At 63.1% G+C, this 25,787-nt stretch overlaps 2 protein-coding genes across 10 annotated transcripts in view; both read left to right on the forward strand.

The window, feature by feature from the left end:
* The window catches only part of CCDC57 (coiled-coil domain containing 57), a 120,791-nt gene extending 118,645 nt beyond the window's left edge, over window positions 1-2,146 (forward strand). For 6 of the 8 annotated variants that reach the window (XM_070226783.1, XM_070226788.1, XM_070226786.1 and 3 more), the window contains one exon: window positions 1,089-2,146. In XM_070226783.1, coding sequence (XP_070082884.1) covers window positions 1,089-1,273 — 185 coding nt within the window. In that variant the 3' untranslated portion in view covers window positions 1,274-2,146. The remainder of the gene's footprint in view (window positions 1-1,088) is intronic. The other 2 variants (XM_070226789.1, XM_023651726.2) reach the window with 2 other exon arrangements.
* FASN (fatty acid synthase) lies at window positions 2,144-24,055 on the forward strand. Of its 2 annotated transcripts, none has more exons than XM_001491292.6 (42): window positions 2,144-2,627; window positions 6,522-6,659; window positions 7,547-7,699; window positions 8,807-8,980; window positions 9,181-9,381; window positions 9,593-9,715; window positions 9,796-9,911; window positions 9,995-10,129; window positions 10,845-11,307; window positions 11,397-11,584; window positions 11,744-11,933; window positions 12,681-12,775; window positions 12,901-13,035; window positions 13,143-13,346; window positions 13,548-13,663; window positions 13,985-14,157; window positions 14,244-14,435; window positions 14,517-14,597; window positions 14,716-14,904; window positions 15,160-15,339; window positions 15,428-15,631; window positions 16,025-16,329; window positions 16,674-17,066; window positions 17,142-17,306; window positions 17,409-17,527; window positions 17,651-17,805; window positions 17,961-18,164; window positions 18,308-18,458; window positions 18,547-18,725; window positions 18,843-18,962; window positions 19,169-19,291; window positions 19,386-19,609; window positions 19,686-19,887; window positions 20,027-20,178; window positions 20,300-20,391; window positions 20,681-20,832; window positions 20,931-21,176; window positions 21,449-21,637; window positions 21,917-22,147; window positions 22,315-22,535; window positions 22,622-22,720; window positions 22,878-24,055. In XM_001491292.6, the coding sequence occupies exons 1-42, from the start codon at window positions 2,405-2,407 to the stop codon at window positions 23,265-23,267; spliced, it is 7,785 nt and encodes a 2,594-aa protein (XP_001491342.2). In that variant the 5' UTR covers window positions 2,144-2,404; the 3' UTR covers window positions 23,268-24,055. The 2 variants fall into 2 exon arrangements, with proteins under 2 accessions (XP_001491342.2, XP_023507490.1); XM_023651722.2 differs by lacking the exon at window positions 2,144-2,627 and adding an exon at window positions 4,540-4,911.
* The last annotated feature ends 1,732 nt before the right edge of the window (window positions 24,056-25,787 follow it).

The following is a 25,787-nucleotide window of genomic DNA, read 5'->3' on the forward strand; positions in this document are numbered from 1 at the left end:
TCCACGCCAGCCCTGACGCACGCCCAGTCCACAGCCCCATTCTGTCCCTTCAGAGGCTGTGCAGCTGACTGGCCAGCCCATCCCTGTCCTCAGGTCTTGCCCGGGCCGGTCCCTGCCATCCAGTACACCCTATCTGTGCCAAGCGCGTGGGGCCCTCTGCTGGGTGAGCCCTCCCGACCTCCAGGCCCAGGGTGGTGGGCTCAGTGACACTGGGCACATCCCCCGCATGTGTCTCCCGTGGCGCGTGCGAGGCTGGTGCCCTGGGGCAGCATTCCTTTCCAGTGCCGACAGACCCTCCTGGGGCTCCAGAGACCCCGGCCCTACCTGCTCAGCCAGCCCACGAGGGAGAGCCGCTCCTGAGCTTGCATCTTACAATTGCTTTCTGATAACATCTTTTTTTGTTTTCTTACAAAAGAAATACATTCTTAATTCTAAAAACTTGGAAAGTAGAGAAAGCTGGAAGGATGAAGAAAATTATCTATGATGCTCTAGGACAAAGATGGTTGCTGACAATATTTTGGCATGGCTGCCCTGGTGTGTCAGCCTGTACCTGTGGCGTGGGGTGCAGCTCCCAGGCCCTGGGCCTGTGCCTGGCCATGTTGTCGGAGCTGCCGGGTGGCTAGAGGTGCCTGGAGAGCATGGCCAGGGGGCAGAGGGTGGCCAACAGCCAGGAAGGGCCTGGAAGTGCTGTGAGTCAACTGTTAGCCTCGGCAGCCTCATGGGACCTGTTACGAAATGGCCATGAAGTGGCCACGACGGGAGGTAGTGTTCCAGGGCCAAACGTCCTGAGTGCCTGATGGAGGGGCAGGCCCAGGCCCTGCAGACCGTCTGGAGAGCATGAACCCACAGGGACCTCCTGTGCTGGGCCTCAGGGCCAGGACCCCACGGCACTGCTGCTGCCACTGGGCGGTCAGTGCAGGAGGACCCCAGCCTGCACAGGCTCCCATAGGAGAGCCAGGGTGAGAGGTCCTGTTGCTGCTGGCGAGAAGCGCACCTAACAGACTGTGGCCCAGCTTCCTGAGCACACGGCCTCCTGCCCTGGAAGGTGACGCGCCTCTCTCCCGTTTCTCTTCCCACGGTGCCTGCAGCAGCCGACAGCCTCCAACACTCTGACAGGAGCCCCATCGAGACGTGGGCAGCCTTTGCTGTCAAAGGGATGAAGATGGAAGCCCAAGAAAAGGCCAGGCCCACCAGGCCCGCCCGGGCTCACCCTGCAAAACCTAAAGGCTGCCAGCGGCCCCCCAAGATCCGGAACTACAACTTCAAGGACTGACTTCCTCTGCTGCCTCCCCCTTCCCTCCCCCACCCTCTGTCTTCTCCCTCCTCCTCCCATCCCTCCTTCTCCTCATTGGGTGCTTGTGCTCTTATCTCCACATGGGGGGGGGGGGTGTGTGCACGCCTGTGTGTGTGAACGTGTGTGCACATGTGCACTTCTCTGCATACGAGTGTGGGTGGGGGCAGTGAGCTGCAGAGCAGGCTCCCCAGTGCTGCTCAGGTACCTCACTGACCAATGGTGAGCCCATTGAAGCCGGTGTCTCCCGTGCGGTGTGTGACCCAGGGAGCCGTCTCCCTGTCCCACTTGGGGAAAGGCAGTGGGGCATCCTTGCATGGGAGAGAGAGCCCGGCCCTCCCCCACCTGCCTGTGTCCCTGCCCACAGCCACTGCACGCTGGCCGTTGTCTCAGTGGTGCCGCCTCCCCCAGAGCCTGGTGAGCACAGTGAGGGGCCCTGGAAACAGGACGCCCCCCACAAAGCAAGCGTTCCCCCAGAGAGCACCATGCATGCAAGTAGTGAGACCCGTGGACATGGGGGCCCCAACAGCCAGACCAGAAGCCGTCTCCCCTAGCTTGGCCCACGCGCCCAGATGGGGCCCCTGCCCTGTCATGCGTGCCGGGGCGCTCGTGTCAGGGTGCTGGTGGAGTGAAGGTGGCACGTCCCATCCTTGGTCAGCCCCATGAGGCCAACCCTGGTCAACCCAGTGGGTCACTGCAGGGCCTTCCAGGTCCACCCCCGACGCAGGACTAGTATAATGTTCCTGACCCCTGGATGCCCAGGCCAGGCACCTGCAAGGATGAGAAGCACAAGTAAACTGATGCCCTTCACCCCAAATGTCACAAAACCACACGCATGCTCCTCCACCAGAAAAACACATTCCAAGAATCACAGCCCACATCCCCGACCCTTGCAGATTCGCTCTGCTGCTAACTCAACAGTCGCAAGCATAACCGCCTATCTTGGGAGGCTCAGCGTGGGAGAGCCAGGGCCATGTGCCCCCCACTCTCCCAGAGCCTTCCACCTTTTTATCCCCTTGCATCTGCCCTGGTGGGCAGAGCCAGAACACTCCCCACCCACAGCAGTGCTCAGGGTTGGACACAGCCTGTCCCACCTCAGGCTGTGTGTGGCCCATGCCCTCAGGTGGTCTGGGCACTGCTCTGAGCCTTTCCCTGTCTGAGCAGCTGGCTCTCACTGAACCAGGTGGACAGCTTCTCCAGAGGATGGGAGGACAGTGCGCAGAAGGCTGGACCCAGCTCTCCCTGCTGTGTGACCGGGCTCATCACGTGGCCCTTGTAGGCTCAGCTTGCCCTGGTGTAAAATGTGGACAGTGTCGTCTCCCTGTCGCGCTCACAGGTATGAGGGCATGTGGCAGCTGTCACACCTGTGTGTGGACACACATCACGAGAGGAGAGCACAAACAGCAGCAGTGACATGTTACAGTCCACGTAGGCCTGAGGCAGGGCCCAAGGATCACAGACCCAGGTCCCAGTGGATTGCAGTGGCTCCCACCTCACCCTGTGCATCTGTAATGTGCTTCATTCAGTTCCCTGTGAACACACACAGGCATGGGGGACGTCTTCACCACAGGCTAACTGCTCATCCTGGGCGTGCTAGGCTTCTGGGAGTTGTGTAGGCAATGATGGGCCACTCCTAATGCACCAGGGAGCAGCAAGCCAGACCCAGCTTTGCCCAGGAACGGTGGGGTCTCAGTGCTCTGCTGTTTCCGGCATGTGCCCCTTGAAGTGAGGTGGGCCATGTAACTAACTTCCTTTAGTTGAGAAGTGAGTAGAGATGCCAAATTGCTTTCTGTAGAAGCACTTCGAGCCCATGAGTGAGTCTCCGAGCCCTCCCTGTGTGGTGCAAACCTGGGCTCTCGATCCCAGTTCACCCAGGCAAGCATCAGCCCCCATGCCCTGGGCTCCTGGCTATAGTGAGCAGGGCCCCACTGACCAGCAGGAAATGAGCCTGGGATAGTTTAGGGCACCAAGAGTTGCAGGTGTTTGCCAGCGAGGGCCAGCTGTTCCCTGTTCAGGGTACCAGGTATCTGCAAAGCTCTTAAATCGGACGAGAAAGAGCCTGGGAAAGATTGCTCAGAACAGCAATTCAGCTGTGGGGCCTCGGGGCTCTCTCTTATTCCTGTTTCTCCTTCCACTGTGTGGGAGTTAGAAGCCCCCAGTGACAGGAGACCAAGGGGAAGGTTGGAATTGCCAGTGCCACATCCCTGGGGGCTGGGAGCACTGTGGGGTGTGTGGGCCTGAGCCCACTTGAAGCTGTGTGTCTGGTTCTGCACTGTCCCTGAACGTCCCTGGCCGGGCCATGCTCCAGACAGTCCCTGAACTGAAAACAAGCGGGAGGGGTTGTCCTGGAGCACAGCGATGAGGGAGGAGGCAGCATGCACTCCTGGGACTGCCAGGGGCTCTGCCCTCCCTAGGGCCTGCTCGCGGTCCCATAAGGTGACCTGAGCTCCGCAGGCGTGGCCGGCAGGGCGGGAGGGCGGCCTTCCTGCATTCGCAGGCGACCCCAGGACAGGGCCGTCTGTTTCACTTTGATCTGGAACTTAAGGCTTTTTTGTAGCTTCGGTAACCGGGAGCAGGGGAGTCACGGGAGGGCGCGCCCGGGAGCCGAGTAGCAGGGCTGACCTCCTGTGTGCGCGAGTGGCCCTGTAGGCGCGCAAGGGCCTGTACCCAGGGGCCCCTTTGTTGCAACCACACCAAGTGGTGTCTTGAGAGTGCACACGCCAGATGGCCGTGCCCACTCCGGAGAGCCTAGGGGGCGTCCGCCGGTCCCCGCGCCACCCGGGGTTGGGCGCCCGGGCAGGGAGGACCGGGCACGCGCCGCGGTGACCGGCAGTAACCCCGCCCGCAGCGCCTTCGGCCGGGTCAACGCCCGCGCGCGACGCGCCGCGGCCCGCGCAGCGCCCGGGGCCCCCGCCGTCCGGCCAATCACCCTATCGCCTAGCAACGCCCACTCGCGCGCCGCCATTGGGCTGGTGCGCACGCCCCCGGGCTCCGATTGGCCTCGGCGACGGCAGGAGCCACGCCCCCAGCCCGGCTCCGCGCGCTCCGGACAAGGGTCGGTTTGCCCGCGCTTCTCGTCCGGCCCCCAGTGTGGCCCCAGTATGCCCCCCAAAGTTACACTAGAGTGACCCCACAGTGGCCGAAGCACGCCCAGTCCGGTTTCAATCCCGCGCCGTGCATACATGACCCCCAGAGCTTCGGGAGTGGAGGAGGCGTGTGCGCGTGCGCCCTGGGCGATTCCGCACCCCGGCCCATGGGGGTGGGGAACGGAAGTTGGGGGGCAGGGTTGATGCCCCGCCCCGGCGCCCCCCGAAGCTCGGGCTGCCCCCGCCCTGCGGCGCCCCCGTTGGCGCGTCCCCGTGCAGAGTCCCGGCGCGCGGCGGCGGCGCGCGGCATCACCCCACTGGCGGCGGCGCGCCGGGTCCCTGGGCGCAGCCCCGACGCTCATTGGCCTGGGCGGCGCAGCCAAGCTGTCAGCCCATGTGGCGTGTCCGCGCGGGGCGGCCGCGGTTAAATAGAGTCGGCGCCGGCCTAGAGGGAGCCAGAGAGACGGCAGCGTCCCGGCCTCCTTCCGTCGCCGCGCTGCATCCTCGCTTTCCCACCGCCCGCGCCCAGACCAGGTGCCAGAGGCGAGGCCGGGGGTCGGGGGCCGGGGTCGGGGCGGCGCGGCTAGGCTCGAGGGCACCGTCGGACGGCGGCCTCTGGGCTCACGATCCAGTGCGCCCGTGGTGAGGGGGTCGCCCCGCGTGGCTTGTCCGGGTCTCAGGGTCTGAGCCCCAGATCTGGCTGTGAGAGTCCCCGCGGGGAGCCAGGGGCCGGGGGATGAAAGGCCTGTGCGCTGCGCCCCAGGCCGGCGCGGCAGGTGGGCGGATGGCGAGGGGCGGGAGTCCAGGAACGCGGCGAACAGCCATTTTGGTGTCGGGTGGGCCGGTCAGCGGCGGACCCCAGAAAGCCTGTAGAAGCCCCCAGCCGCCCGGTGTGCGCCCAGCCTACTGGCGCCCACAAAGATCTCCATGCGGGTAGGCCGCCGAGCCCTTCCACCCGCGGCATCGCCCCTTACCCCGGGTGCCGGGTAGCCGAGGCCCAGCCCGATTCGGGGCCCCTGTTCAGCCAAACGGAGTGCCGAGAAGGAGGGAGAGGGCATCGGAGGAGGCCCGGAACCGGGTGGGACCGGCTTCCCCAGCACGTGGGCCCGCCCGGAACCCCGAAGTTCGGGAGGGCGAGCAGTGCAGCCCCGGGGCGGCGCAGGCGAAGACTGCGCTCCGGGGGTCTTCACCCCCTGCCTGGGCTCCACCAGACTCCGCGTGAATAGCAAGTAGGGAGAGAACAGAGCGGGTGCTTTCTGGAGGAAGAAGCTTTCCGGCATTATTGCCTCTGGGCCGGCAAAGGCCTCTTTATTCATCGCTGGGGTGGCAGGGACTCCCTCCCTGCCCAGTGGGGACGCTCGACCACCTAAGGAAGACGCTGCCCTCCACTCGCTCGCGTCCTTTCTCAGAGAGAGACCCGGGAGGGCTGGTGCACGTGTCCACCGGTCATTAGCCCACGAGGCCCTGGGGCCTTGACGGAAGTTGCAGGACCCACGCTGGCCTTGCCTCTCTCTCAGGGTCTGCAGAGGAGCCCCCACCCTGGACCCACAGGCTCAGGGGACCGGATCCCCCTCGGTGCTCCTTCCCACCCTCCAGTCTTGCCTCCCTTTGACCCCCGGCCCCTTTCTCCTTCACCTGCTTGGTTCACTTGGCCAGCTCTTAACAGGCTGCTGGCCAGGTGGCCATGATCCAGGAAGGGTTTGGGCGCTTGTGTGGGATGGCCCTGCCTGCTTCCCATTGTGAGGCCGCCTGCCGGGAGCACTGCAGCAGGAGGTTGCAGAGACCTGCAGACATCTGGGGGAGGTGGGCACAGGGCAGCAAGGCCTTGGTAGGGTCACCCCAGGCCAGGGCCAAGCCCTCCCAGTGAGAGGTGAGGGCTGCCCAGGCCACAGTGGACCGCCCCTGCCACTACATGCACACATGCACCCCCCCACTCCCCTAGGGCATCCATTCGGGCTGGTGCAGGGCCCAGGAGCTGACCACCTTCATCTTGGTTGCAGGGTTTTCTGACTGCTGCTCTCAGACCCATGGGTCCCTGGGCGGGCCGTGTGCTGTAGGGGTCGGGGAGGAGAAGGGAACAGCAGGGCCAAAGGAGAGGCTGTGGACTGACCAGTGTCCTGGCCCCCTCGCCACCCTCCTTCCAGAGAGAGCAGCCATGGAGGAGGTGGTGATTGCCGGCATGTCTGGGAGGCTGCCCGAGTCAGAGAACATGCAGGAGTTCTGGGCTAATCTCATCGGTGGCGTGGACATGGTGACGGATGATGACAGGCGGTGGAAGGCCGGTGAGTGGGCAGCCCTGGGGCTCCCCTGCTGCTCAGGATGCCTGCTTCTCCTTGCTGCTGCTGCTGCAGCCACAGCCTCCAGGCTGCCCGGGGCAGGCCTGCTCTGACCTGAGCCACTGGCCACACTGGAGCTTCCTCCTGGAGATGGCACCAGGAGAAGGCGAGGGGCCAGTGGGAGCCTGGGGCCTCTAGGCGAGTGTTCTGGGGACTAGGCTTCAGCCTACAGGAGGCTAAGGGCTGGCCGGGCATGCAACTTTGCCCGTTTTACAGACGAGCTAGTTGACCTGCTGGGGTCCTGGAGCTGGGGGGAGCAGAGCCAGGGTGAGGCCAGTGGGTGAGAGCCTCCGAACGCCCCCCTCCCAGGCCCCAACACCCGTCTCTGCATAGCCTGGCCTGCCTCCGCTGGCCCACATGTCCCAAGCTGTCAGATAAGACCCCAGGCGCTCTTGGGAAACTGGGTCGACTCCCTCACACCCAGTAGATTCTTTCCGAGAGTGGCTCTACCTGATCTGCGGGATGTGACTCAGCGTGGCGGAGCCCAGCCTGGCTTCAGCAGCCAGGCCAGCGACAACCCAAGCAGAGGGTCTCCAACCAGGACCACAGTGGGTGGGAGGAGGCAGCACTGACCTCACCACGCCCTGTTCTGAGGCCACCACCCACTTGGGTGTCCAGTGGGGCCCATTCTCAGACTGGGGTTGGAGTCACAGCCACATGCTGCCAAGTGATACCCCAGACTTGCAGCACTAATCCCTGCTTTTGGCGTGGCCACCCATCCCTCCAAGGGAGCCCGTGGCTCCCCATTGTAGCAGCGACCCCTCACTCCACTGTCGGTCACTTGGGGCCTGCGATGTTTCACAGCAGGTGCCCTCCCCTGCCCGTGTCCACAGGACTCTACGGCCTGCCCAGGCGGTCTGGCAAGCTGAAGGACCTGTCCAAGTTTGACGCCTCCTTTTTTGGGGTCCACCCCAAGCAGGCACACACTATGGATCCCCAGCTACGCTTGCTGCTGGAGGTCACCTACGAGGCCATCGTGGATGGAGGTGGGTAATCAGGAGGCTGCTGGCTAGTCTGGGGCCCATCCCTGAAGTTCCCACTGCCTCTAGAAAGCACGGGGGCAACGCTCCCTTTTTTTGCTCTGAACACGTGTTCGGAGTAGAACTTCCGGAAACACAGAAGCAATTAAGGAGGAAGCACAAGCTGCCGTGGCTTTCTCCGACCCCTGGTCTGGGACAACTGGGTTCGGGAGGCTGGGGAGGCTCAAGTTTCTCAAGGTGGCTGTCCCTTGTCCCCTTGCCCCAGGGGTATGGAAGGCCCACCCGGTAGGGAGGGGAGGCTGGCTGTGTGGGTGTGGCGCCTCGGCTGGTGGGGGGTCAGGAGCTCAGCCCTATGGGGAGCCTGGGGACCCACTCACTTGGTCCACAGGTAGGGTTTCCTGGTCTTCCAGCTCTCATGGTGTTCTGCAGCAGATGTTAGCCAGCCCCTGGGGCGGACACTGAGCATGACAGGGTTGTGGACACACTCCGCTGTGGAGTGGGGTGGAAGGAAAGTGAGAGGACCCTGGCAGCCGCCCCACTGGGTGGAGCAGAGGCCTTTCTATTGCCCAGGCCCTACCCAGAGCCCTTGGACACCACTCCCTGGGGGCTCATCAGGGGCCCTTCCTCCCTTCGGAACCTGGACACTCAGCCTTTGTCTCCCTCAGCCTCCTTATCTTGGCCTGACCCAGCGCAGGCTGCCCTTGGGGCTTGGGTGCCCATTGGCCCTCAGGGCTCACCAGACCCTGTGGAGACACCAGGGGCCAGGGGAGTAACCTGGGGACAATGCTGCCCTCTGTCCTCACCACTGGCTGTGTTTGGCTGTTCCCTGACCCAGAGCGTGGAGCCTCACCTGGTGCTCTGCTTGCCCCCGCTTACCCCCAGTTCCCTGTGACCAGGTTCTCCGTTCTCGGCCTTACCTGGCCTGGCCGCCCCCTCAGCTCTGCTCCCTCTGCCCTGACCCTGCTCGGGCCCCTCCAGAATGAGGCTGAGACGGAGCCTTCTCTAACACAAGCCAGAGAGGCCGAGAAGGGAGGCCTCACCCTCAGAGCTGGGCAGAGGGCTGGGTGCAGACCAGCGCCCCCAACTGCTGAGTCTGACCGCTGCTTTCCACAGGCATCAACCCGGCCTTGCTGCGAGGGACACACACTGGCGTCTGGGTGGGTGTGAGCGGCTCAGAGGCGTCAGAGGCTCTGAGCCGAGACCCCGAGACGCTGCTGGGCTACAGCATGGTGGGCTGCCAGCGTGCCATGATGGCCAACCGCCTCTCCTTCTTCTTCGACCTTAAAGGTGTGTGCCCACCCCGCCCCTCTGGGCTTGTGTGTGGGCATAATGAGAGCTGAGACCCTTCCAGGCTTTGGCCTTGCCCCACCTCAGGAAGGCCGGCAGGAGCGAGGTTCCAGTGTCCTGGGTTCCACGTGGTGAGCACTCTGTTAGAGCCGCCACGGCCCCAAAGGAGCCCACCCTGCTCACTCTGCCCTTGCCCGCAGGGCCCAGCATCACTCTGGACACAGCCTGTTCCTCCAGCCTGCTGGCCCTGCACAATGCCTACCAGGCCATCCGCAGTGGGGAATGCCCCGCGGCCATCGTGGGTGGCATCAACGTCCTGCTGAAGCCCAACACCTCCGTGCAATTCATGAAGCTGGGCATGCTCAGCCCCGAGGGCGCCTGCAAGTCCTTTGACGAGGCTGGTAAGGGCGGCAGTGTTGGGCAGAGGAGTGGTAGGCCAGCCCAGGGAGGAGGTGGATGCCCCAGGACAGCACCCACATCCCGGCTTCACCTGACACCAGCCCCCGAGCTCTGGCCAACCCAGACCAGGGCTCCCACACTGCCACCCCACCTCCTGGCCTGGGGGCTTGGGGTCAGCCGAGCCCCTGCGCCTAAGGTGCCATCTGTCTTCAGGAAATGGCTACTGCCGCTCAGAGGCTGTGGTGGCTGTCCTGCTGACCAAGAAGTCCCTTGCTAGGCGAGTATACGCCACCATCCTGAATTCAGGCACCAACACGGACGGCAGCAAGGAGCAAGGTGCGCGCAGGCCCATCCTGGGGCGGGATAGTCGCTGCAGGCTGTCAGGGCTGGGGTGCTGAGGCTGGCCCCTCCCACAGGTGTGACCTTCCCCTCCGGAGACGCGCAAGAGCAGCTCATGAGCTCCCTGTATAAGCCGGCTGGGGTGGCCCCCGAGTCCCTCGAGTACCTCGAAGCTCACGGCACAGGCACTAGGGTGAGACCCCCCCCCCCAATGCCCACACCTCATGCCTGAGAAGCGCCCAGGTGGAGTCCTGACCCTCCTCACACCTCTCACAGGTGGGTGACCCCCAGGAGCTGAAGGGTGTCGTCCGAGCCCTGTGCGCCACCCGCCAGGATCCCCTGCTGATCGGGTCCACCAAGTCGAACATGGGACACCCAGAGCCCGCCTCGGGGCTTGCAGCGCTGGCCAAGGTAGGTGGGCTAGTCTGGAGCCATCCTGCCGCTGCCTCCTGGGCTTCTGCCCACAGTTGGAAGGAAGGGCCCCACAGTCTGGCCTTGGGGTACTGGCCTCTGAAGCCCCAAAGGCAGGGCGTGGGCATGTGGGAGGTCCCTGCCCTGGTTCACTGTGGGTCAGACAATCTGCCAAGCACCTGCTCTGCATGCAGCCCAGCCAGAGGGAGCAGAAGGGGCTGGGGCAGGCCCAGGCAGTGCGGCCCACCCATCCCCACAGCCTCTGGACAGCAGATGGGGCTGGGTGGTCTGTGGGGATGTCAGGCACTGGTACCCTAGAGGGCCCAGGTCACCACCTCTAGGCTCCTGGGGACGGCAGGGGCATTCTGTTGCTCTAGGGTCCTTTGGGCTGCCACAGTCACCTGTCCGCAGCTCTGGATCAGGGCCAGGGATAGAGGTGGGCTGAGGGGGCCTTTGTGTCCAGGCCCACAGTCAATTGGCCTGAGAGGTGGTGGGGCCCCAGGTGGGGTCACAAAGCCTAGAGAAGGCACCGGACTTGGGACTGGGTCCTCAGACCCCTGAGTGATGGCGGGGCAGGGGTGGGGGACGGGAAGGCCATCGCAGAGTGCAGGGCCTACAGTGTGGCCTCAGGAGGGGGAAGCACCTGTAACTCACCTCAGCAGGCAGTGCAGGGAGCTCCGGGTCAGCCGCCCCACCAACTAGGAGCCGCCCGCAGGTGCTGCTGTCTCTGGAGCACGGGCTCTGGGCCCCCAACCTGCACTTCCACAGCCCAAACCCTGAGATCCCAGCACTGCGGGACGGTCGGCTGCAGGTAGTAGACCGGCCCCTGCCCATCCGAGGGGGCAACGTGGGCATCAACTCCTTCGGCTTTGGCGGCTCCAACGTGCACGTCATCCTCCAGCCCAACTCACGGCTGCCCCTGGTGCCCACCCCGCATGTGGCTCTGCCCTGTCTGCTGCGGGCCAGCGGGCGCACCTCCGAGGCCGTGCTTGGCCTGCTGGAGCAGGGCCGCCAGCACAGCCAGGACCTGGCCTTCGTGAGCATGCTCAATGACATCGCCGCCACCCCCCCCTCCGCCATGCCCTTCCGGGGCTATGCCGTGCTGGGTGGCGAGGGTGATGCCCAGGAGGTGCAGCAGGTGTCCACTGGTCAGCGCCCACTCTGGTTCATCTGCTCCGGTGAGCCCCCTGCACCCCAGGCCCTCCCGGAGGGTGAGTGGGTGACTGAGACCAAGTATCTGTGCCCCTAACACCTCTCACTGGGACAGGGATGGGCGCGCAGTGGCGTGGAATGGGGCTGAGTCTCATGCGCCTGGGCACCTTCCGCGACTCCATCCTGCGCTCCGACAAGGCTGTGAAGCCCCTGGGACTGCAGGTGTCAGACCTACTGCTGAGCGCAGATGAGGCCACCTTCGACGACACTGTTCCTGGCTTCGTGAGCCTTACTGCCATCCAGGTGGGTGCCCTCAGGGTCTGGGGGCAAATGGGCAAGACAGACAGCTAGGGAGGGAGGTGTGCCCTGGTCTGGTGGCACAGTTGGGTGTGGGCTGCCGTTGAAGTGACAGTGGTCAGCCTGGCATCCCCAGGACTGGAAGGACATGCTCTGTCCCCCCAGATCGCCCTTATAGACCTGCTGACTTCCATGGGCCTGAGACCTGACGGCATCATCGGGCACTCCCTGGGCGAGGTGGCCTGCGGCTACGCCGATGGCTGCGTCTCTCAGGAGGAGGCCATCCTCGCTGCCTACTGGAGGGGCCAGTGCATCAAGGAGGCCAACATCCCGCCAGGGGCCATGGCGGCCGTGGGTAGGGGTCCTCCTCCGCTCCCCCAGCCCACTCCACTCACGGGCCTGAGGCTGGGGGCGTCTTCCCTGGCGCCTCTGATGTCCATGCTGGGCAGAAGCAGGAATGTGGGGTCAATTTGCTGGCCACTGTCTTCAACGCGGAGTGATCTAGACGCCCTGCTTGGATGTTTGCACCCCCTGTGGCCTTCCTCTGCCTGGCGGCCTTGCTGCCCAGCACTGTTGCTGATGGACATGAGTGAAAGCCAGCCCAGTTTTCATAGGAACCTGAGCTGAACCCCCCATGGGGACAAGAACCTCCACAAAGAACCCACAGGACTTTTGATGAAGTCAGGGTATTGGGTGATTTGGCCTGGGTCCCCTCCTCTCTCTTGGCACCTGACCCCGGGGGGCTGTGTGGGAAGGGGTGGCCCTCAGGCAGGACGGACTGGGGACAGGAGGGGGACCCAAGAGAGCCGCTTCCCCTGAAATGCTGGCAGGAGAGTGGGGCTGAGGTCCTCTGTCGGGTGTAAGGAGCCTTGAGTGTGGTTCCTGAGCCAAGACCTGGGCCCAGCTATGGGACTGCAGGAACAACATCTTCGCCCAGGATCAACCACGGCTGGGGTGACAGTGCCTTCTGAAGGCTCCCTTCCATGGCTGTCATTACCGCGCCCCATCAGGGCCTGGCCTAGTGTCTTCTCCACTGGTGTGGAAGGGCTGGTGGGGGCCCCAACTCCCCGCAGCCACTCTCTGAGGCTGTCTCTGCCCATAGGCTTGTCCTGGGAGGAGTGTAAGCAGCGCTGCCCGCCCGGCGTCGTGCCCGCTTGCCACAACTCCAAGGACACGGTGACCATCTCGGGACCACAGGTGGGCCCTGGGAAGCCAGGCCTTGTCCCCAAGTCCCCTCCCCGTCCCTCAGGGCGTGTTCTGTCAGGAGCCTGGTGGATAGCCCAGGACCGCTCATCCAGCCCACTGGAACCCCCTGCCCCCAGGCTGCCGTGTCTGAGTTCGTGGAGCAGCTGAAGCAGGAGGGCGTGTTTGCCAAGGAGGTGCGGACTGGCGGCCTGGCCTTCCACTCTTACTTCATGGACTCCATCAGCCACACCCTGCTGCAGGCACTCAAGAAGGTGGGCTGACCGCCCTGGGGGGCTGCCTGGAGGGGGCCTCCTGGAGACAGGGCGGTGGGACTGGGTCCGGAGGGAGTCCCCTCTCAGCTGACTGGCCTTGTGCGCAGGTGATCCGGGAGCCGCGGCCCCGCTCGGTGCGCTGGCTCAGCACCTCCATCCCCGAGGCCCAGTGGCAGAGCAGCCTGGCCCGCACCTTCTCCGCTGAGTACAATGTCAACAACCTGGTCAGCCCAGTGCTGTTCCAGGAAGCGCTGTGTCATGTGCCTGAGCACGCTGTGGTGCTGGAGATCGCTCCCCACGCCCTGCTGCAGGTGCGCCCTGCCAGGGGCTGGGGCGGGGCAGGGCTGGCTGGTTCCAGGAGGGGTGGCGGTCTTGGGGCACCAGGGCAGGGGCCAAGGGAAGCTGAGGGTCCGAGCTCGGGGGCATGTCAGGGTCACCAGGCTCTGCGTGACCTGTGGGGCCGGATGGGATCCAATCGGAGCGAGGCCCCAACCCCTCTCTGCCCCACACAGGCCGTGCTAAAGAGAGGCCTCAAGCCCAGCTGCACCATTGTCCCCCTGATGAAGAAGGACCACAGGGACAACCTGGAGTTCTTCCTCAGCAACGTGGGCAGACTCCACCTGATGGGGTGGGTTTGTCGCCCTTGCTGGGCCCTGTGGTGGGGGGACCCCAGGTTTCCCTGGGCAGATCTACACCATACTTCTCTTCGGCAGCAGGGGCAGGGAGGCATGTAAACAGGGCCACAGGGTCACCTTCAGTTCGTCCCCAGGAAGCAGGCAGTGGGTGTTGGGCCACCTCAAGCACCCTCACTGTGGCCTGCACCCCCACCCCACCCCACCCCAATTTGGCATCTGGGGTCTTAGGTTTGACGATTGGCCATGGTGTAACAGGGTGGTCCCAGGGCCCCCGAGGCCAGGTGGGCCCCTCACACCTGGCTGCCACCCCCCAGCATCGACGTCAACCCCAACGGCCTGTTCCCACCCGTGGAGTTCCCGGCTCCCCGGGGGACCCCACTCATCTCCCCACACATCAAATGGGACCACAGCCAGACCTGGTATGTGCCCTCTGCCAAGGACTTCCCTAGTGGGTCCAGCTGCTCCTCCTCCACCGTCTACAACATTGGTGAGCAGAGTGTGGGGATGGGCAGGGGTGGCCGGGGCTCGGCTCCTTCCTCCCGGGCACTGGCACTGAAGCCTGTGCCCGCACAGACGCCAGCCCCGAGTCCCCCGACCACTACCTGGTGGACCACTGCATTGACGGCCGCACTCTCTTCCCTGCCACTGGCTACCTGTGTCTGGTCTGGAGGACACTGGCTCATGCCCTGGGCGAGAACCTGGAGCAGATGCCAGTGGTGTTTGAGGATGTGACGCTGTACCAGGCCACCATCCTGCCCAAGACAGGTGAGGCGGGTGACCGCGGTGGTAGGGTGGGAGTGCTGACCTCTGACCTCTGCTGCTGACCTTTGATCCTGTTGCCCACAGGGACCATGCCCCTGGAGGTACGGCTTCTGGAGGCCTCCCACACATTCGAGGTGTCTGAGAATGGCACCCTGATAGTGAGCGGTGAGTCGGGGGGCCCGGCCAAGCTGCACCGTCCCCAGTGGGGGTGTCTCTGGGTGGGTCCCTGGCTGTCAACTTGGGCCTTCCCCGCCCTGAGGCCCTTCTGCCACCCCGCCCACAGGGAAGGTGTACCAGTGGGACAACCCCAACCCCAAGCTCTTCGACAACCGAGATAGCCTGGACCCTGCAGACCCCACTGACCCCACAGCCACGTTCCACCTGGCCCAGGGGGACGTGTACAAGGAGCTGCGGCTGCGTGGCTATGACTACGGCCCTCACTTCCAGGGCATCCTCAAGGCCAACCTCGAAGGTGGGACGTGAGGGGTTCCCCACTTAATACTCAGGGAACAAGCTCTGGGGTGCCTCCCTTGAGACCAGACCAGGCCTGACCTACTTCTGAGCATCCAGGTGCCATGTGACTGCACCATCACCCGTGCCAGGTGGAGTGGGGCAGTCATAGGCATGAGGGGACCAGTGGGGCACCCCAAGTCAGGATACATGGAGGGGAGCGTCTGTGGGTGCAAGAGACCTGACCCAGCCACGGCGATGGCCCCTCATGCTGCAGGCAACACAGGCCAGCTGCTGTGGAAGGACAACTGGGTGACGTTCTTGGACACCATGCTGCAGATGTCCATCCTTGGCTCAGCCCAGCGCAGCCTGCGCCTGCCCACGCGCATTGCCGCCATCCACATCGACCCCGCCACCCACCAGCAGAAGGTGTACACGCTGCAGGGCGAGGCCCAAGGTAGCCAGCCCCGGCCTCCACACCCCTGTGTCCCTGCGCCCCTGCGCCAGGCGCTGCCCACACTCACCACCTTGTTGTTGCCCTGCAGTGGCTGACTTGGTGGTGGACAGCTGTCTGAGCAGCACAGTGGCTGGGGGTGCCATCATCTCTCGGCTCCATACCTCACTGGCCCCACGGCGGCAGCAGGAACAGCTCGCACCCACCCTGGAGAAGTTTTGCTTCACGCCGCACGTGGAGGGGGGCTGCCTAGCTGGGAGCGCCACCCTGCAGGAGGAGCTGCAGCTGTGCAAGGGTGAGGCCTGTGCCGACCGCCCACATCCCAGGGCCAAGCCCACGGCGCCTGTGCTCCATCCTCCATCTGCTGCCCTCTGCAGGGAACCCACCCTCTGCAGGGCTGATGGGCGGCAAGGCAGCTCCTGCCCCGAGGCCCCAAGCAGCCCCTTGATGCCCACCCGGTGGTCCCGATGGTCCTTGGCCCTGGAGGACTGGGCTGCCCGCTGCATAACTCCATCTGTTTGCTTGTCCAGTGGGCAGGGCTGGGGGGTGAGCCATGGTAGGACAGGGCCAGCCACTTGTGTCCTGGTTGCAGCTGAGTCCCTAGTCCAAGCAGACGTGCTGCCGGAGGGCTTGGGGAACACCAGGCTATCTGAGGCCCCTCCCTAGCACCTATCTCTCCCCTCCCCAGGGCTGGCTCAGGCGCTGCAGGTCAAGGTGGCCCAGCAGGGCCTCAAGATGGTGGTGCCAGGGTTGGACGGGGCACAGGTCCCCCGGGAGTCCCCACAGCAGGGCCTGCCTCGACTGCTGGCAGCTGCCTGCCAGTTACAGCTCAATGGGAACCTGCAGCTGGAGCTGGGCCAGGTGCTAGCCCAGGAGAGCCCCCTGCTGTGTGACGACCCCCTGCTCAGCGGGCTCCTCGACTCCCCAGCGCTCAAAGCCTGCGTGGACACTGCCTTGGAGAACGTGGCCAGCCTCAGGATGAAGGTGGTGGAGGTGGGTGCCAAGCAGGGCAGTCGGGCACAGGGCGTGTGGATCCAGATCCAGGCACAACCAAGCCTAAGGAGCACCAGGGCACCCATCTGACACGAGATCGCCCCATTAGAGATTTTGCTGAGGCTGCCTTGGACGTTCTTTCCTATTTCACTCTGAATGCTGAAGGAGGAGGGGACAGGGAAGGGATGATGATGGTGGGCCTCGGGGGGCACCACAGACAGGGACGATGCTGGCAGGCAGTCTTGTCAGCAGGGGTGGTGAGTGCGCCTTTCTGGCAGATGTGCGCCAAGTCTGGGGGGGCACACCTGTCTGGCGGCAGCTGATTCAGCAAGCTGTCCCCGCAGGTGTTGGCTGGTGATGGCCACCTGTATTCCCGCATCCCGGCGTTGCTTACCACCCAGCCCATGCTGCAGCTGGACTACACAGCCACTGACCGCCACGCCCAGGCCCTGAAGGCTGCCCAGGCCAAGCTGCAGCAGCACCACGTGGCCCAGGGCCAGTGGGACCCCATGGACCCTGCCCCTAGCAGCCTGGGTGCCACCGACCTCCTGGTGTGCAACTGCGCTGTGGCCACCCTCGGCGACCCAGCCACGGCCCTCGGGAACATGGCGGCTGTCCTCAAGGAGGGCGGCTTCCTGCTGCTGCACACCCTTCTCAGAGGATACCCCCTTGGAGAGATGGTCGCCTTCCTTACCTGCCCCGAGCCCCAGAGAGGCAGGCAGGGCCTCCTGAGCCAGGTGCGGGGGCGCAGCAGGGCCTGGGGAGGGCCAGGGGAGGCTGGCTGAGCACTGACCACCTCTCTACACATGCAGGACGAGTGGGAGAGCCTGTTTGCTGGGGCATCCCTGCGCCTAGTGGCCCTGAAGAAGTCCTTCTATGGCTCTGTCCTCTTCCTGTGCCGCCGGCCAGCCCCACAGGACAGCCCCATCTTCCTGCCTGTGGAGGACATGAGCTTCCGATGGGTGGACTCACTGAAGGTCAGTCCCCGCTGGGCCCCCCAGACCCAAGCCTGGGTACCCAGCACTGCATGCATGGGCCTTGGGACCCTCCCAGAGGCCAATCCTTCCCTCGTCCCACAGAACATTCTGGCCGACTTGTCCTCTCGGCCCGTGTGGCTGACGGCCGTCAGCTGCAGCACCTCAGGCGTCATAGGCATGGCCAACTGTCTCCGCAAAGAGCCTGGCGGGCACCGGATTCGGTGAGAGTCGCTGAGCTGTGTGCCCCTCTCCTCCCCTCCCCGCCTACCACCTGACCTCCTCCTTCTCTTTCCTGTTTCCCCCTCCCCTTCTCCCTCTCCCCTCACCAATCTGGCCACCCACAGGTGCATCCTGGTGTCCAACCTCAGCAACACGTCCCCCGTCCCCAAGATGGACCCGAGCTCCTCAGAGCTGCAGAAGGTGCTACAGGGGGACCTGGTGATGAATGTCTACCGAGATGGGGCCTGGGGGACCTTCCGCCACTTCCCACTGGAGCAAGGTGAGCCCCCAAGATGATGCCCTGCCCCCATCAGGCTCCTCACTTTGCAGCTGGGTGGGCTGAGGAGGAGGGAGCTGGGAGGACTCTGGCCAGGAAGCCCCGCCCAGCACGGGGCCGGTCCATGGCCCCTGGCAGCCCCACTTCTGTCACCCCAGACCAGCCAGAGGAGCAGACAGAGCATGCCTTCATCAATGTCCTCACCCGCGGGGACCTCTCCTCTATCCGCTGGGTCTGCTCCCCGCTGCGCCACGCCCAGCACCCGGGTCCCGGCCTCCAGCTCTGCACCGTGTACTATGCCTCCCTCAACTTCCGAGACATCATGCTGGCCACGGGCAAGCTGTCGCCTGATGCCATCCCAGGTACAGGCATCACACAGCTAGCAGCTGGGGGGAGGTAAACCAAGGCCTCAGGCCAGGACCTGGGAAGAGAGGGCTCCTCACCCCACACTGCTGCACGGGCCCATCTTGGGGAGATATGAGCCTCATCCAACATCTGCCCCCAGGGAAGTGGGCCGCCCGGGACTGCATGCTGGGCATGGAGTTCTCTGGCCGAGATGCCAGTGGGAAGCGTGTGATGGGGCTGGTGCCCGCTGAAGGCCTGGCCACCTCCGTCCTGCTGTCTCAGGACTTCCTGTGGGACGTGCCTTCCTGCTGGTGAGTCAGTTGGGGCCATGAGGCTGGGACCCCACACAGACGTGGCCTTGGGTCAGGCCTGAGTTGACCCCATTTACTATGCCCGCAGGACCCTGGAGGAGGCAGCTTCCGTGCCCGTTGTCTATACCACTGCCTACTACTCGCTGGTGGTGCGCGGGCGTGTGCGGCGTGGGGAGACGGTGCTCATCCACTCCGGCTCAGGGGGCGTGGGCCAGGCTGCCATTGCCATTGCTCTTAGCCTGGGCTGCCGTGTCTTCACCACCGTGGGTAAGCCCTCCTACCTGTCCTGGAGCCCGGGGCTGCCTCTCCAACCCACGCTGCCCCTGGGGCTGCCCTTCCAGCCCCCAAAGTCCAGACTCAGCAGCATGTGCCTCTCCCTGCCAGGGTCAGCTGAGAAGCGGGCGTACCTCCAGGCCAGGTTCCCCCAGCTCAACGACACCAGCTTTGCCAACTCCCGGGACACGTCCTTTGAGCAGCATGTGCTGCGGCACACAGCTGGGAAGGGTGAGCAGTGGCCTTGCTGACCCCCCATCACCCACCATCCACCGTCCACCGTCCACTCGCACTCCCGCCCTTCTTCCATTCCCATCCTCACTGGCTGAGCTGGAGGAGACACTGGCCCAGAGAGAGATAGCATCTGGCCCTCTGGACTTGTGTCAGGTGGGCTGGACAGCAGTCATGACCGTGAGGATCCCTCTTCCCCACCCAAGGTGTTGACCTGGTCCTGAACTCCCTGGCGGAAGAGAAGCTGCAGGCCAGTGTGCGGTGCCTGGCCCAGCATGGCCGCTTCCTGGAAATCGGCAAATTCGATCTGTCCAACAACCACCCCCTGGGTGAGGCTGGGCAGCGGGCTGGGTGAGTGGGCAGAGCAGGTCTGCAGGGTGGGCTATGAGCCCTATGGGCTGACCCCTCCACCTGCCCACCTAGGCATGGCCGTTTTTCTGAAAAATGTGACCTTCCATGGGATCCTGTTGGATGCGCTCTTCGATGAAACTAGCTCCGACTGGCAGGAGGTGGTGGCACTGGTGCGGGCGGGCATCCAGGACGGCGTGGTGCAGCCCCTCAAGTGCACTGTATTCCCCAAGACCCAAGTGGAGGACGCCTTCCGCTACATGGCCCAGGGGAAGCACATTGGCAAAGTGGTCGTCCAGGTGAGGAGGGACCCGGACACCGCTGGCTCTGGCCCCTATGGGCGGCACATGAGCAGGGGTGCTCCTTGGCCTGCAGGTGCGTGAGGAGGAGCCGGAGGCGGTGCTGCAGGAGGTGAAGCCCACCCGGATGGTGGCTCTGTCCAAGACCTTCTTCCCAGCCCACAAGAGCTATGTCGTCGTGGGGGGCCTGGGCGGGTTTGGCCTTGAGCTGGCCCAGTGGCTGGTGCTGCGAGGGGCCCAGAAGCTGGTGCTGACCTCCCGCTCAGGGATCCGCACGGGTGAGTGGGCCTGAGGGCACATATGGGTGGGGCAGCAGGAGGGATGCCTGGTCAGCCTCGCCCTCGAGTTCTCTCAGGGCACCTGGGCTCTGGAGCCAGAAGCCTGGTTTGCCCGGCCCTACTGTCCCATGTCCCACAGGCTACCAGGCCAAGCAGGTCCGTGAGTGGAGGCGCCAGGGTGTGCAGGTCCTAGTATCCACCTGCAATGCCAGCTCGCTGGATGGGGCCCGGGGCCTCATTGCCGAGGCCGCACAGCTTGGGCCTGTGGGAGGCGTCTTCAACCTGGCCATGGTGAGTGCGGCCCTGAAGGATTCGGCTCCCCACGGAAGTGTTGTCTCTCACATCCCCCACCACGCAGTCTGAGCCTGGAAGTCCTGGGCCAGAGTAGGCACTGAGGATCCCTCATCCCCAGGTCCTGAGAGATGCCATGCTGGAGAACCAGACCCCTGAGCTCTTCCAGGACGTCAACAAGCCCAAGTACAACGGCACCCTGAATCTGGACAGGTGGGGCATGTGCCATACCCATACTCCCACCCCACCCTGCCCCCTGCCACACAACAGCCTGGCTCTGACCCAGCTGGTCCAGGGAGCGGCCGCCTCTCCTCCCTGTGCCCTGCCCCGCTCTTCCCCACACAGTGCTCCCCACACCATCCAGAGACCATACCACAGGCCTCTGCTGGGGTCTGAGTCGAGGGTCCGGGGAAGGAGAGGAAGTTAAGAGAGTGGGCAGGGGCTCCTGCACATATTGGGGGGGCTAGGGTAGCCGGCCTGGGTGTGACTTGAGCACCTGCAGGGTGACCCGAGAGACATGCCCCGAGCTCGACTACTTTGTCGCCTTCTCCTCGGTGAGCTGCGGGCGCGGCAACGCCGGCCAGACCAACTACGGCTTCGCCAACTCCACCATGGAGCGCATATGCGAGAAGCGCAGGCATGACGGCCTCCCAGGTGGGCCCTGCCCCCCACGCCTTGCCCTGCCTTCACCTACCACCTGCCACCCCATTGTTATCCCTGCTCATCTGCCCACCGGCCCCCCTCACCTGCAGGCCTCGCCGTGCAGTGGGGCGCCATTGGTGATGTGGGCATCATCCTGGAGGCGATGGGCGCCAACGACACGGTCATCGGTGGGACACTGCCACAGCGCATTGCCTCCTGCCTCGAGGTGCTGGATCTTTTCTTGAACCAGCCACATCCCGTCCTGAGCAGCTTTGTGCTAGCCGAGAAGAAGGCTGCAGCCCACAGTGACAGCAGCAGCCAGCAGGACCTGGTGAAGGCCGTGGCTCACATCCTGGGTGAGGGAGCATGCCATGCCCCCCACTGGCAGACCCTCAGCTCCCCCGAGCTTCAGTTTCCCCAGCTGAAGGGGGCATGCTTGCTTGCTCGCAGAGAGATGCAAGTAGTTTGTGCAGAGCTGAGAGGGTTTCCTGCTGCAACCGTGGTGATGGTTTGGGGAGACTAGGGGTGTCTCACTCATGAGGCCCAGCCACCAGGGTGCCATTACCCACCCAGGGCCTGTCCCCACTTCCCCTCCCAAACTGCTAACTGAGCGAGTGACTCTCCCCAGGCATCCAAGACTTGGCCACCATCAACTTGGACAGCTCACTGGTGGACCTGGGCCTGGACTCACTCATGGGCGTAGAGGTGCGCCAGACACTGGAGCGCGAGCATGACATGGTGCTGTCCATGCGGGACATCCAGCAGCTCACTCTCCGGAAGCTGCAGGAGCTTTCTTCACAGACCTGCATGGCTGATGGTGCGTGGGAGCGGGGGACCTGGAGGAAATGAGGAGACGCCTGGGCCACTGTGGCCCATCCTCCTCTCCTCTGGGTCTAAGGTGTGTGTCCCTGGAGGGCCCCCACCAGCTCAGGGCTTGTCCACCTGGCCCCTTTCTGAGAGTGCTCAGTGGGGACCCAGTGTCCCCCAGTCAAATCCCGCCCTGGCCACCAGCAGCCCCAGCAGGTGTGCATCTGTGAGTTTGTGTGTGGGGAACCTGTGCTGTCCCGCTCTCCCTGGCATGTGCCCCTCCTCGCAGAGCTGGCAGCCCCCACACCCAAGGAAGACGGCCTCACCAGGCAGCAGGCCCAGCTGAACCTGAGCACCCTCCTGGTAAACCCTGAGGCCCCGACCTTGACGCGGCTCAACTCAGTGCAGAGTTCCGAGCGGCCCCTGTTCCTGGTGCACCCCATTGAGGGCTCCATCACTGTGTTCCACAGCCTGGCCACCAAGCTCAGCATCCCCACCTACGGCCTACAGTGCACCAAAGGTGCGTCATGGTCCTGCAGGGCTGCCCCCACCCACCCATCAAGGTGGGCCTCCCATGCCCCCAGAACAAGAGGGGTGGGGCCTCCCCTCCCCGCAACGAGGCAGGGGCACTACCCGTGCCACCCTGGGGCACCTCCTGCCAGCAGCTGAGCTTTGTGCCTCCCGCAGCTGCTCCCCTGGATAGCATCCAGAGCCTGGCTGCCTACTACATTGAGTGCATCAGGCAGGTGCAGCCCGAGGGGCCCTACCGCATCGCCGGCTACTCCTACGGGGCCTGCGTGGCCTTTGAGATGTGCTCACAGCTGCAGGCACAGCAGAGCTCGGCCCCCGCACACAACAGCCTCTTCCTGTTCGACGGCTCGCACGCCTATGTCCTGGCGTACACGCAGGTGAGGGCAACCTCGGCTCTCCCCTGGCTCTGGTCCCAGGACATCCCCAACCCCCATGGCTGCAGCAGCTCCTTCTCCCTTTACAGAGCTACCGTGCCAAGCTGACGCCCGGCTGTGAGGCAGAGGCCGAGACTGAGGCCATGTGCTTCTTCATACAGCAGTTCACGGATGCTGAGCACAGCAGGGTGGGTCCCTGGGGAGCTGGCAGTAGGGGTGGGGGCGTCTCTCCTGGAACCCGCACAGTGAAGGCTTCCAGACCTGTCATCCCTGGTGCCGAGCCCCTGACCCAGGGAGGGAGGGAACTGTGGTGTGGGTGCACCTGCTCAGAGTCCTGTCCCGCAGGTGCTGGAGGCGCTGCTGCCCCTCAAGGGCCTGGAGGAGCGCGTGGTGGCTGCCGTGGACCTGATTGTGCAGAACCACGCGGGCCTGGACCGCCGTGTGCTCAGCTTTGCTGCACGTTCCTTCTACTACAAGCTGCGCGCTGCTGAGCAGTACATGCCGCGGGCCACCTACCATGGCAACGTGACGCTGCTGCGCGCCAAGACGGGCAGCGCCTACAGCGAGGACCTGGGCGCTGACTACAACCTGTCCCAGGTGTGCGACGGCAAGGTGTCTGTGCACGTCATCGAGGGGGACCACCGCACGCTGCTGGAGGGCAGCGGCCTGGAGTCCATCCTCAGCATCATCCACAGCTCCCTGGCTGAGCCGCGCGTCAGTGTGCGGGAGGGATAGTGTGACCCTGCTGCCATGCTGCCCCCTCCCATGCCACCCCCACTGTCCTGCAGGGCTGGCGAAGTCCTGCCGGTGGGACCTCGCCCTGCCCCGCCTCCCTGGTCCAGACCGCTGACTCCACCCCACGCCGTTGCCTGCGGCTGGCCTCTAATCAACACCGCACCCTCATGGGGGATCCTCCCAACTAGGCACCTCAGCCTCCACCTCCCATGGGACCACCTCTTATGGGCACCCTCCGTGGATGTCTGGGCCCACCACCTCCCATGGGGACCTCATGCATGTCCACCTCCCATGGGCATCTCACGTGGGCACAGGGCCGGGACCGTGCCCCTGACTTGGAGACCTGCCCTGGTCTGTGAAGAGTCGGCCAAGCCAGGCCCAGCCTTCTGTACCACGTGGGGTCTCCCACGTGGGTCTGTTTGTCATTTTCCTGAATGCTCCTATTTATTGTGTCACTGAGGAAATGCCAGGCCTCATCCACCGGGTGAAGGCTGGCACTGGGGTCCATTCTCAGCCAGGCTGGCGCTGGAGCCCACAGCCCTGGGGCCCCCATGATGCAGGGGCCTGTGGAGCGGAGCAGCCCCAGGGCTTGATGGGCAACCTCTCTGTGTTCGTCTGTGTTCCTTTTTCAAGAAACATGATTCAAATTGCTGCGTGGATTTTGAAATTTCCTGTCAACTATCAGTGTAAAGAACCATGTCTGGATCCTTATTTCATTTTTACACCAACCTGGTAAAAATGCTGCTCTCCTTGGAGCCTCCCCACGATTAAACCACACGTGAGCTCTGGCCTCTGGTCATCCTTTCTTCCCTCCCTCCTGACCAGCCGTGGAGGGGACTCTCCTCTGCTCCCCAAGGCCCTCTAGCACAATTCCAAGGACACAGGAGGGAGAGGGGCAGCGCCTGGCTCCAGAAACAGGCTGGACGCCCCCTGGAGGGCTGCAGGCTGCCTGGACAGCAGTGGGACTCTACCAGAGAAACAACCAGTAGGAGACAGATGTGCATTCTGTTAATAGGTGCATTGGAAGGAGTCACTAGCACCGTGTAGGGGACTCCCTAGGGCAAATCCTGCCAGAATTCCTTATTCCTCAGGGAGACCTTGGGTTTGCTCTCCTGGGCTTCAACTGATTAGGGAGAGTAATCTTTACTTGAAGTCAGCAGACGTAGATGTGAGCCACATGGACAAAATACCTTCACAGCAACACCTAGACCAGTGTTTGCATAACTGGCCAAGTTGAAAGGAAGAGTGACCATCACATGGGTTTAGGCAAAGAGTGGAGGCTGGATGGGAGGGTGACAGGGACAGGGAGGCCACCTGAGCCCCCAAGAGCCAGAGTGACCTGGACACAAACCACTGGACTCACTGGGGTGGGGGGTTCTGGGCTGACTGGTGGTGGTGAGCTAGGGCAGGGAGAGCTGGATCCTGCAATGGGGACAGGGTGCGAGGGCCAGGACTGCATACGGGGGGAAGAGCAGGCCCACCTCCAGGCTTCTAGGAGGATGTGTTGAGCCCAGAGACAGAGCAGGGGCCCTTCCATGTTCCTCAGAAAATTTAACATAGAGCTATATGCCCCTAAGAATTGAAAACGGACTCAGATAGTTGTACAACAATGTTCATATCTGAATCACTCTTATCCACAATCCCCAAGTGTCCATCAACCAATGAATGGATATACAAATGTGGACTATCCATATTGTGGAACACTATTCAGCCGTAAAAAGGAATGAAGTTCTGAGACATGCCACGACATGAATCAACCTTGAAAACACGTTAACAGTAGTGAGAAGATTTATGGAGTAGGCATATTAATATAGGACAAAGTAGACTCCAGAGCAAAAACTATACTGGGGGATAAAAGGGTCATTTCATAATAAAGGAGTAAAGTAATCCAAAGGAGGTAACAATCCTAAATTTTATGCCCCTATAACAGCTCCAAATCACAGGAAGCAAAAGATATAGATCTTCAAGGAGAAACAGACCAATCTACAATTAAAGTTAGATTTCAAAACCCCAATCTCAGTCATGGATAGAACAAGCAGGTAGAAAACAAGGATGTAAAAGACTTGGGCAATACCATCAACCAGTCTGACCTAACAGACGTTTCTAGAACACTTCACCCAACAACAGCAGAATGTACATTCTTTTCAAATTCACATGGAACACTTACCAAGATAGTGCACATTCTGGGTCATAAAACCAGTAGTAATAAGTTCAAAAGAATTCAATTTCTGTGAACTATTTTCTCTATGACTAAATTAAATTAGAATCAATAGCAAAGAGATCTCTAGAATATCCTCAAGTATTTAGAAACCAAATAGCACACTCCTGAATAAGCCATGGGATAAGAAGAAATCAAAAGAAATTAGAAAATATTTTGAACTGAATGAAAATGAAAACACAGCAGTCCAAAATTTATGGGATGCAGCTAAAGCAGTGTTTAGGGGAAATTTATAGCACTGAAGGCCTATGTCAAGAAAGAAGAAATACCTCAAATTAGTAACTTAAAATTCTACCTTAAGA

Source organism: Equus caballus, chromosome 11 (genome assembly GCF_041296265.1).
Source record: "Equus caballus isolate H_3958 breed thoroughbred chromosome 11, TB-T2T, whole genome shotgun sequence".
Lineage (NCBI taxonomy): Eukaryota > Metazoa > Chordata > Mammalia > Perissodactyla > Equidae > Equus > Equus caballus.

Excerpts from the sequence above, each read along its gene's own strand:
- FASN (XM_001491292.6), top strand. The coding sequence starts at position 2,405 with ATGCCCTCAGGTGGTCTGGGCACTGCTCTGAGCCTTTCCCTGTCTGAG. Across the intron at positions 11,934-12,680 it reads AGGGGCCATGGCGGCCGTGG|GCTTGTCCTGGGAGGAGTGT; the intron begins GTAGGGGTCCTC and ends CTCTGCCCATAG. Across the intron at positions 14,436-14,516 it reads CACCATCCTGCCCAAGACAG|GGACCATGCCCCTGGAGGTA; the intron begins GTGAGGCGGGTG and ends TGTTGCCCACAG.